The sequence below is a fragment of the Typopeltis vanoorti genome, chromosome 7 (assembly GCF_054136105.1).
Source record: "Typopeltis vanoorti isolate ZY-2024b chromosome 7, IOZ_Tvanoo_1.0, whole genome shotgun sequence".
In the NCBI taxonomy this organism is placed as follows: Eukaryota; Metazoa; Arthropoda; class Arachnida; order Uropygi; family Thelyphonidae; genus Typopeltis; species Typopeltis vanoorti.
The window spans coordinates 144,359,650-144,370,824 of record NC_143555.1 but is presented as its reverse complement, the minus strand read 5'-3'; the positions used below and the strand labels follow the sequence as shown (position 1 = coordinate 144,370,824).

At 39.1% G+C, this 11,175-nt stretch overlaps 1 protein-coding gene across 1 annotated transcript; it reads right to left on the bottom strand.

The window, feature by feature from the left end:
- Positions 1–2,804: 2,804 nt before the first annotated feature.
- Positions 2,805–3,821, bottom strand: LOC150105158 (zinc finger BED domain-containing protein 5-like). Its single transcript, XM_090395129.1, has one exon. The coding sequence runs from the start codon at positions 3,819–3,821 to the stop codon at positions 2,805–2,807; it is 1,017 nt and encodes a 338-aa protein (XP_090251255.1).
- Between the last annotated feature and the right edge of the window lie 7,354 nt (positions 3,822–11,175).

The following is an 11,175-nucleotide window of genomic DNA, read 5'->3' as shown; positions in this document are numbered from 1 at the left end:
GTAAATGTACCAAAAAGTATATGTAGCATAAGGAATAGAAATATACACATACCTTTTTCTGGGTGTTGCGTTCGTGGTCGTCATATGAACCATCAGGGTTCAGATGACAACCACGAATAGTCGAAACGGACCGCATCCCGTCAACCACCTTTCCCCCTCCCTATGTTAAAAAAATCAACCCTTCCACCTTTTCCCCACCCTATATAATATAATATATATGTTTATATATATTACGGAAAAAAACCGGGTTTTTTCTAACTTAATTCTACCAAATTACCTACCCCCCCACACACACACTCAGTAGTTTTTCGACATCGCAGAAAGAGGAAAAGCCGCAACACCCAGAAAAAGGTATGTGTATATTTCTATTACTTTATTACATATACTTTTTGGTACATTTACACTCACAATGCCCTAAGAATCCATGAGTAAATAGCCAATGAAATGACATTTAAACAGGGGCACTCCTAAACTGAAGCAGGCAAAATAGCCGTAATCATAATGGAATTCACATGACTGAAACCAGCTTCAACCATATACGCGCCTGTCGGACGGGTACCACCGACATCCGTTTATTGGTAAATAAACGGATGTCGGCGGTTCCCATTTTGGCCTACTTGATTGGCCAACGTAACTATTTTCATGAGCTTGCTCCATCTTACAAGTCCGACTCATGTCACTGTTCCCACGTTCACTCTTAATTGCGTTGTCAACTAAGAGTGAAGATTACCTTCAGGATGGAGGTAATCCAAGTTAACCGAATTAAATATTACCCATACAATGATGTCTTATATTTTTCTGTCGACCCCTGAGCGCGAATCGATCCCTAACAATGTTATACCGACCCGTTTGGAGACCACTGCTCTAGGTGATGTGCTTGACATTTATAGAAAATACTAAGGAGAGATATATGTAGCTTGTTTCACCTTTGCACGAGTTGTCCAAATTTGCACTACTTATGTTTGTGTCCGCCGAAACTTTTAGTTTCTATATTTTCGAAACTCTTGAAATAATGTTGGATTCAATATTTATCATACATATTTCTCTCATACATATCCTCTAGGAGATGTGTTTTACATTTATGGAAAATACTAAATAAAGCCATCTGTAGCTTGTTCCACATTGGCAACGAGTTGCCAATTGTTGCACTACTTAGGCTTGTGTCCTCCGAAACTCTTGTAGTTTCTATATTCGGCTATGAAATAACGTTGGACTTAATATTCACTTAATTTGTACCATCAGGTATTATATTTGCAGTGTTTCTTCTTTATTTTTTTTTTATTTTAGCACATACCAGTAATGCATGTAACTCTCAGATATACCTCTTCCTACGCTAGAAAATTACGACCTCCCGAGTGTTATTAACACTCAGGTTACAAAATCGGGTTATTAACACTCGGCGTACAAAATTACTGCCTTTTTACGGTCGTAAAATTACGAGACAAATCTCTTTGTTGAATTGAAGAAGTGTTTGTACACTCGGGAGGTCGAGGTCGTAATTTTGTAGCGTAGGACGAGGTATATCTGAGAGATACATTCATTACTGGTATGTGCTAAAATGTAAAAAAAAAACAAAGAACAAACACTGCCAATATAATACTTGAGAGTACAAATTAAGTGAATATTAAGTCCAACATTATTTCATAGCCGAATATAGAAACTACAAGAGTTTCGTGTCGAAAGTATATATAGAAACTAAACGTTTCGAATAAAACCAGCATAAATAGTGCAACTCGTTGCAAAGGTGGCACAAACTACAGATATCTTTCCTTAGTATTTCCCATAAATGTAAAGCACATCTCCTAGAGGATATGTATGATAAATATTGAATCCAACATTATTTCAATATTACTTCAAGATTTTCGTGCGGAAAATATAGAAACTAAAAGTTTCGGCGGACACAAGCATATGTAGTGCAACTTTGAGCAATTCGTTGCAAAGGTGGGACAAGCTACAGGTAACTTTCCTTATTATTTTCCATAAATGTAAAGCACATCTCCTAGAGCAGGTGTTCTCAAACTTTTTAAAATTTGTACCACATAAATAAGAATCATTTATGTACCACCATAAAAGCATTTCCCGATTAAAAATCAATACATCCCAAATGGAGTGGTTATAATCAAAGAATAAAACATTTTAAATTTATATTATTCATTTCTATTCGTAATTGAAACTTTTACATCATAATGAAATATAGTAAATGGGGGGGGGGTAATAATACATGAGAAAATATTAAGGAGATTTATTATTGGTGAGGATTAATGCGACGGATGAGCCTGTTTCATTGCACACAATTTTGATATGTCTGTTTTATCTTCATTAATTTCAAACGTAAGTCAGGTTCAAGTTGCAACCGTGTCCTATATTTATTTTTAATTAATAGCATGGCTGAAAACCCAGTTTCGCAAAAAGACATGATGTATTGAAAGGCATTAAAAATTTTATCGCTTTGTCGGAAATATACTTATATTAATCTCTTCTTTTTAACCAAAAATTGCATAAGTTGTCTTTTTTGAACTCATTCATGAGATTTCTGTCACAGGAAATATCTATGAGTTGATCTCTTTCTTGATTTGAAAAATTATCTAGCACAGTATCCGAAAAAGAAAACGGATCTCTTATTCACCTTTCATTTTCTAAATTTTCAGGAAAGTAGGAATGAAAATTATTAACAAATCCTATGCAGTGTTTTCCTATATCTTCAATTAGTTGTTCATTCAGTGACAGATCATTTTCCTGGCGATATTCTTCTAATGTTGGTAATGTAGCAATTTTCTTCCTTTTCACGTCCTTAATTATGTATTCTAGTTTTTCACAGCTGCATTTATTTTGTCGTGTACGGTAAAGACAGTTATACTGTAACCTTGTAAACTAGAATTCAGTTCGTTCAGTTTTCCAAAAATATCGGCCAAATACGCTAAGCGTGATAGCCAGAGTTCGTCAGTAAAACAATGGCGGAGTTCAAATTTGAATTCTGACAGGAATATTTGGACCTCTGAACGTAATTCGAAGAGTCGAGTTAAAACTTTTCCCCTTGACAACCCCCGCACTTCTGTGTGTAAAAGGAGCTTGTTATGGTTACTGCCCATTTCATTGCACAAAATTGTAAACAGTCGTGAATTTAGGGCCCGACATTTAATAAAATTCACTACCTTCACAGATTGATCTAAAACAGTCTTTAGTTCTGCGGGCATTGCTTTGGTAGCTAGTGCTTCACGATGTATGCTGCAATGTGTAAACTTGGCATCTGGTGCAACTTCTTTAATTTTGGCGAAAACACCACCACCACAACCTGTTATTGAACGTGCACTATTAGCACACACTCCAACACATTTTTTCCAATTTATTTCATGGCCAGTGATAAACTCATTAATTTTCTTAAAAATCTCATCCGCTGTGGTATGATTTGGAAGAGGCTCGCAAAATAAGAATTCTTCATCTATGACTTGTTCTGTTTCATTTCGGATATAAGCCATCAACTGTGCAAAGTTGTTTACGTCTGTACTTTCATCGACCTGAATTGCAAAATATTTGCTTTGCTTTATATTTTCGATTAGTGTTTGTTTTACTTCAGCTGCCATTTTGTTAATTCGGCGCGAAACAGTGTCATCTGACAAAGAAACAACATTCAACTTGGCTGCTGCTGTTGTAGGGCCAAGAATAGACATCACAATGTCTTTGGCTGCAGGTAATATTAAAGTTTCTCCACTAGTATGTGATTTTGCAGTTTGAGCAATTCTCAAACTAACCAAATATGATGCTTCCTCTGCTCGTTCGTTAATTGTAGTAAAAGAATGAAGTGAACCTTTGTTAGTTTTCATTTCAGTTCGTTTTCTTTTAAAAAAGTCGAGAGAGTTACCTTTTAAACAGGCGTGTTTGTTTTGAAAATGCCGTAGCAGAAGCGATGGTTTCATCGAGTGATTCGAAAATTGTTCGTAACAAATAACGCACTGGGGCCTGGGGTCGTTTTCATCCTCGTTCGAAAAAAATCCATATTCTAAATAATTTTCATTCTACTTTCTTGTAGCATTTCGTTTTCTAAATGCTTCGTGAGATTCAGGATTAAAACTAGAAATGCTAGCTGTGTCAGTGTTCTCTGCCAGCCGTTTTCTCTTCGATTTTTCAATTCCTAACCATTTGTCCATTATAACGAGGATATTGTTATTATAATGACATTACATTATATTTTATTTGACATTGTATTTGACATTATAATGTCAAATAGAGTGACGCTACTGTTATTATATTCTGTATACTTTGTTAGTGATCTCATTCATAAAGAAAACTCAGCCCATTCCCGGGCGTTGGCAAGAACATCACATCTCGGTAGTGTCTTAACAGCGGTGTCAGCATAAATCAAGCCACTCCACATTCATACAAATATAAACAAAATATTTATTTTTAATATCATTTATGTTAAATAATAAATTCCTTAATTTTTTAATATCACATAATTATCTTCATAAAATACATTTTCACATAAAATAATATGTTGCAAATTTGCAACAATCTATTGCTTTTGTTTTTCGTTATATATATATATATATATATATATATATATATATATATATATATATGTTATATGTACTTTGTTTATTATAATTTTTTTACATACAAAAATACTCTTTCAAAATAAATATTAAATATCAAAACCCTTATGAGTCGCAAATGAGACTTCGCATCCGAAAATTCACATAAAACTGCAATAAAATTTATTTGTTCGTTCTATTCGATTAGCCAAGCTAAATTCTTTGAACAGTCTGTTCGTTACAATATTAAAATACATTTTTCTGAACATTTATTTAAATATATTGTGTAAAAATTGTACCACCAAAATTAACGTAATGTACCACAGTTTGAGAAACGATGTCCTAGAGGATATGTATGATAGAAATATGTATGATAAATATTGAATCCAACATTATTTCAATATTATTTCAAGAGTTTCGTGGAAAATATAGAAACTAACAGTTTCGGCGGACACAAGCATAAGTAGTGCAACTTTGTGCAACTCGTTGCAAAGGTAAAACAAGTTACAGATGTCGTTCTTGAGTATTTTCTATACATGTAAAGCAACGCTTCCCAAACTGTGGGCCCCGACCCCCCTTGAGGGCCGTAGTTTTGTTGAGGGGGGGCGTGAAATAATTAAAACAAATTTAAAATGTTTTAAGATTTAAGTAGACTATTTTTATTTTAAAAGAAACGTGCTTAATTTTTATTATTATTTCTTTTTTGTTATTTTTTTATATTTTAATGGAAAAAAATCACACACTGGGTCACAAGTTTTGCTTCCTGCGTATTTCGGCGCTTAATGAATATTAGTAAATATATGCGTGTTCACACATTTCAAATTTCAAAGCAGAAATCTAAGAATTGCAGTTTCAAATATTTCACCTGATATTGGTGTAGCAGTATCGAAACATTCATCACATTAAATTGTTATTAAACTTCTTTTATGTTTTCAATTTTTTCTTTATTACTAATCGTTTTACGTTTCATGTGCTTGTACTGCAAATGTGCGATAACAATATATCTATCTCGCTTCTCGGCCTTTTGTCTAGGACCTAAATGAGAGCTGCGTGCTACCGTCAAAGCGTAGTATCTGTGCTTATCGGCCTTTTGTCTAGGACCTAAATGAGAGCTGCGTGCTACCGTCAAAGCGTAGTATCTGTGCTTATCGGCCTTTTGGCTAAGCTTAATAAGCGGCGTTAAAAGTAAGCTCTTAGACTAAGGGCAAATTGTAGTATCTGTCTTTAGATGCTTGATATCAGTGTGGGTGTCATTGAGATCCGTGATATCAAGCATCGACCGCAGATTACAGCAAACCCCGGACCGGGGCAAAAGTAAACACTTGGGGGTAGGGATAGGGATAGGCCCCCCCCACCAACAGTAGAATCAAGAAACACCCGGAACATAAACTGGCTTTCAGAAAACGAAGAATCTCAAAGTGAAGCTGAAATGACTACCGAAGAAACTCCCAAAAAGACAACCAAACGTCCCGGAAGTCTAAACGAAGGCGAAGGGAAAAAAACAAGACAGGACGTGGAAACCACCTCAGAGGAATCAGATGAGGAAGCCTCCCAAGATACAGCTTTCCCTCTAAGAGTCAACCGCATGGAAGATATAAACAACGTAGTAGAAAGCAGAGGATATCCCTACATCGTCACCAGAGACTTTCTCACTCTCGGTCTCAGATGGGGGGAAACCACCTTTCCAAATATTAGAAAAGTCACCAAAAACCAACTGAAATGTATCCCAGAACTCACCAAAGCAGGGTCAGCAGAAATTCACAAAGCCATAAACGTTCTAACCAACTTAGACCAACAGGAACTTATGGAGAAACTCATGGTAGAACAACAACTAACCCAGTAGGAAGAAACACCCTGCAAAAGCGGTTTCGTGGCCTTTTCCGGTCGCTATTAAATTAGTTTTTCTTTAAATTTTAGAGTTATTTTCAGCCAATGACGTTCTTTAACCGAGGCAACCAATACTAATAATAATTTCTTAGGATCATTAGCTGGTATACTGCAACCTAGAGGGAAGGTTTCTACTTCCCTCTAAATGCAGGTTAAGAAAATTTTATAAGTTTACCCTTCCAAAGTCGGGCTTTTTAGCCCGCGACAGAAATGATGACGGGTAACACCGTGTACACTCTTAAAGTGATCGGTACTCGACTGATCTGTTCTTATCGCTTCTCGGCCTTTTGGCTAAGATCATTGGCTAGTAGTAGCGCTAATGTATTTGAAAGCTCCTTGACTAAGAGCAAATTGTAGCATCTGTTCTTAGACGCTTGATATCAGTGTGGATTTCATTGAGACTCTTGATATCAAGCATCGATAACAGATCACAGCAAACCCCGGACCGGGGAAAAAGTAAACACTTGGGGGTAGGGATAGGGCTAGGCCCCCCCCCTCTCCAGAAGAATGGCGTCGGAAAGAAAAGCGCGGGACTTAACAGTTCGGTTCACCTTCCAAAAGACAATTGATCCTGAAGAATTAGCAGATGCTTTAGTTAGTGTGATCGACCTCAGCCATATCAAGAACATCAATTGTTGGGAGTTCACACGTGGGCTCTATGAAGTAACGGTCAAATTTCATCCCACCAAGGAGAGACTGATTACGGAGGGCATAGAACTCGGCGGCATACGCTACCACCCAACGCCATTAGACCCTTATGGGCTCAAACATGTTTATTTAAAAAAATTGCCTGCAGAAATTTCAGATGATGTCATTAAAGCTTCGTTCCAACAATACGGAACTATACAAGAAGTGTGTAGACCTACGTTTAAGAAATACCCCAATATAGAGCAAGGTGACAAAATCCACCTAAAAATTAAAATGAAAAAGAATATCCCCAACTTCGTCATCATACAGGGTTATACCGTCATGGCTAGCTATGCCGGTATGGTAAAGTTATGCAGTCGTTGTCGGCTTGGTGGCCACACTGCCAGAGACTGCCCAAAGAACAGATGTGGGAACTGTGCCGTCATAGGGCACTCCCAATTAACGTGCACAGAACCCTGTAACTTATGCAAAGGCAACGACCATAAAAGATATCAATGTCCCAAAGACAAGGTACCAGCATCAACTGAAGACTTCCCCCCCTACCAAGTAGAGATAGAGATTCTCCTATTAGCACCACAGAGATTGCAGTTACAGAGCCGACATCCTCAGTCGAAGCTGTTGCCAATGTTAGTACGTCAGTAGAAGTTCTTCCTACCTCCAGCAACGTTCCTTCCATTATAACCACACCCACAGATAAAGTGGAGACGACTGTCACCATTGCAGGACCTAGTAAGGCTACAACTCACCCAGCAACGGCCGACTCAGAGCCGGAGACCGAAACATCAGAGAACCATTCAAAGTTTCAATGGCTCTCGGGAAATGAAGACTCCTCAGGCGAGGACTTTAGAGAAAACACCCACAATCCATCTTCGTGGAGCAATATCGTCGCTCAAGGTAGTAACAAACGACCAGGAAGCCATAAAGATGCTGACAATAAAAAAATACCCAGAGAAGAGGAATTAAAAACTACAGAAATTCCCAAAGCAAAAAAAGGAAAACGTCCAGGCAGTATCAAAGAAAGCGAAGGCAAGAAAACAAAACATGACGAGGGGTCGACCTCAGAGGAAGAAGAACCAGAGCTCATGGCTTTTCCTCTAAGAGTCAACCGCTTTGACACCATCAAAAAAGTGGTAGATGCTAGAGGGTCACCCTTTATCTTCACGAGAGACTTTCAGACTCTTGGTGTTAGATGGGGAGAAACAACTTATAATAATATTAGGAAGATCACTAAGAACCAACTCAGGATAATCCCCGAACTAACCGAAGCAGGTGGAGCGGAGATCATAAAAGTCATAAACGTTCTAACTAAACTGGATGAACAAGAGTTAATGGGAAAACTTATGGCGGCGCAAACTCAAGAAGTGATGGAGACTTGCCCGTAGGAAGAAACACCCTGCGTAAACAGCCTTGGCGATAGGTTTTTCAGGCCTACTTAGGCCACGCCAAAGCATAAATTTAAAAGTTTAAAATTTAAAATTTCCAGTTTAATAAGAAACCACGCCTATGAAGTGAAATACAGAGGCTTTAGTATTATTAATAGACTATAACTAGCTGGTACACTGCTACCTGGAAGGGAGGTTTTCCTCCCTTCTAAAAGCAGCGTTAGAAAAATTATCAAGACTCAACAGAAATTAGACTCTGTTAAAGATTTACCCCCTCTAAGTCGGGCTTTTTAGCCCGCGAACAGAAATGATGACTGGTATCACCGTGTACACTTTAAAGTGATCGGTACTTGACTGATCTGTTCTTAGACGCTTGATATCAGTGTGGGTTTCGTAGAGACTCTTGATATCAAGCATCGACCACAGATCACAGCAAACCCCGGACCGGGGAAAAAATAAACACTTGGGAGCGGGATTAGGATTAGGCCCTCCCTCCCCAGTATAATGACGTCATCAAGAACGTCGCGGGAACTAACTGTTCGCTTTACTTTTAAAAAGGCCGTTGACGCAGCAGAACTAGCAGAGGCCTTAATCAATGTTGTAGACGTCCAACACATACAAAACATTAATTGTTGGGACTATCAGAAGGGTCTCTTTGAGGTAACTCTTAAGTATCACCCAACAAAAGACAAATTAATTAATGAAGGCATTGTCCTGGATGGGGAACTTTTCCACTCTATAGCTCTAAAAAATAATGATCTCAAGTTTGTTTACTTAAAAAGGCTTCCAGCTGAAGTTTCCGACGAGACCCTCAAAAACACTTTCCAACAGTACGGAACCGTCGAGAAAATATGCCGGACTTACCACCCGAAATATGGGAACATCGAATTGGGAGACAAGATCTTCCTGAAAATCCAAATGAAGAAAACAATACCTAATTTTGTTAATATACAAGGGTATAGCGTTATGGCCAGCTACGCTGGCATGACTCGACTTTGCAGTCGTTGCCGCCACAGCGGACACACCGCGAGGGACTGCCCGAGTAACAAATGTGGGAACTGTGGCATCATTGGCCATTCCCAACCAAAGTGCACAGCGCCTTGCAGCCAGTGCGGTGAAAGCGACCATATCAGATACCAGTGCGGCAAAGGTAGGGTGACAATATCGCAAGAAGATTTCCCTCCCCTTCCTACCAAAGAACCTCCCACAGTCGCAGCAGGGAATAACTCCGCCTCCACAGAACCTCCTAACTCCAACATAGAATCCTCGGCCTCACTTGAACAGAGTAACACAGTTGCTACATCACCAACAGTAGAATCAAGAAACACCCGGAACATAAACTGGCTTTCAGAAAACGAAGAATCTCAAAGTGAAGCTGAAATGACTACCGAAGAAACTCCCAAAAAGACAACCAAACGTCCCGGAAGTCTAAACGAAGGCGAAGGAAAAAAAACAAGACAGGACGTGGAGACGACCTCAGAGGAATCCGATGAGGAAGCCTCCCAAGATACAGCTTTCCCCCTAAGAGTCAACCGCGTGGCAGATATGGAAAACGTAGTAGAAACCAGAGGATATCCCTACATCGTCACCAGTGACTTTCTAATTTTCGGTTTCAGATGGGGGGGAAACCATCTTTCCAAATATAAAAAAAATCACAAAAAATCAACTGAAATGTATCCCGGAACTCAGCAAAGCAGGGTCAGCAGAAATTTTTAAAGCCATAACCGTTCTAACCAACCTAGACCAACAGGAACTTGTGGAGAAACTCATGGCAGAACAACATCAAACCCAGTAGGAAGAAACACCCTGCAAATGCAGCTTTTGTGGCCTTTTCCGGTCGCTATCTAAGCAGTATTTCTATCAATTTTAGAGTTATTTTCAGCCAATGACGTTCTTTAACCGAGGCAACCAATACTAATAGTAATTTCTTAGCATCATTAGCTGGTACACTGCAACCTAGAGGGAAGGTTTCTACTTCCCTCTAAATGCAGGCTAAGGAAAATTCTTTAGGTTTAAAGTTTACCCTTTCAAAGTCGGGCTTTTTAGCCCGTGACAGAAATGTTGACGGGTAACACCGTGTACACTCTTAAAGTGATCGGTACTCGACTGATCTGTTCTTACAAGCTTAAGAGCTAAACGCAGTATCTGCCCTGCAAAGTTAAAATCGGGTACGGACTCCACCAGGAGTTCGCGATCTTAACGGACCAGTGTAGATAAAACAAACCCCGGACCGGGGCAATAGAAAACACTTGGTGGTGGGACTAGTTAGGCCCACCCCTAATGGCTCCCGATATTCCGAGAGTGAGGACCCTCGGGTTCGAAGTTGACAGTGCTATTGATGAAAGGGCATTCGCCAAAACTATCATCGAATGCGTTGGGGCAGACAACATTTCTGGCTTCACCCCCTACGGGGGGGGGAAGGTATCAGGTTGTCTGCACGAACGTGGCAACACGAGAACAATTAATGAAAGGAATAGAGTGCCAAGGGAAAACTGTTCATCCCTTTCCGCTAGGTAGCTTTTCAAAAAAAGTAAGGATAGATCGGTTCTCCTTAGAATATCTCGAGGAAGACAGTAACATCATTTATAAGGTCTTCTCGAGATGGGGAGCCATAAGAGATATACAAATCGGTATGGACGCTGACTTCCCCCAATGGAAATCAGGAGAAGTCACCTTCTCTATTATGATGAAGGACGAAATTCCTAACTTTGTCAAGATAGGGTCAGCCA

What these genes read in the sequence shown, in the direction of transcription:
- LOC150105158 (XM_090395129.1), bottom strand. Translation starts at nt 3,821, where the DNA reads ATGAAAACTAACAAAGGTTCACTTCATTCTTTTACTACAATTAACGAA.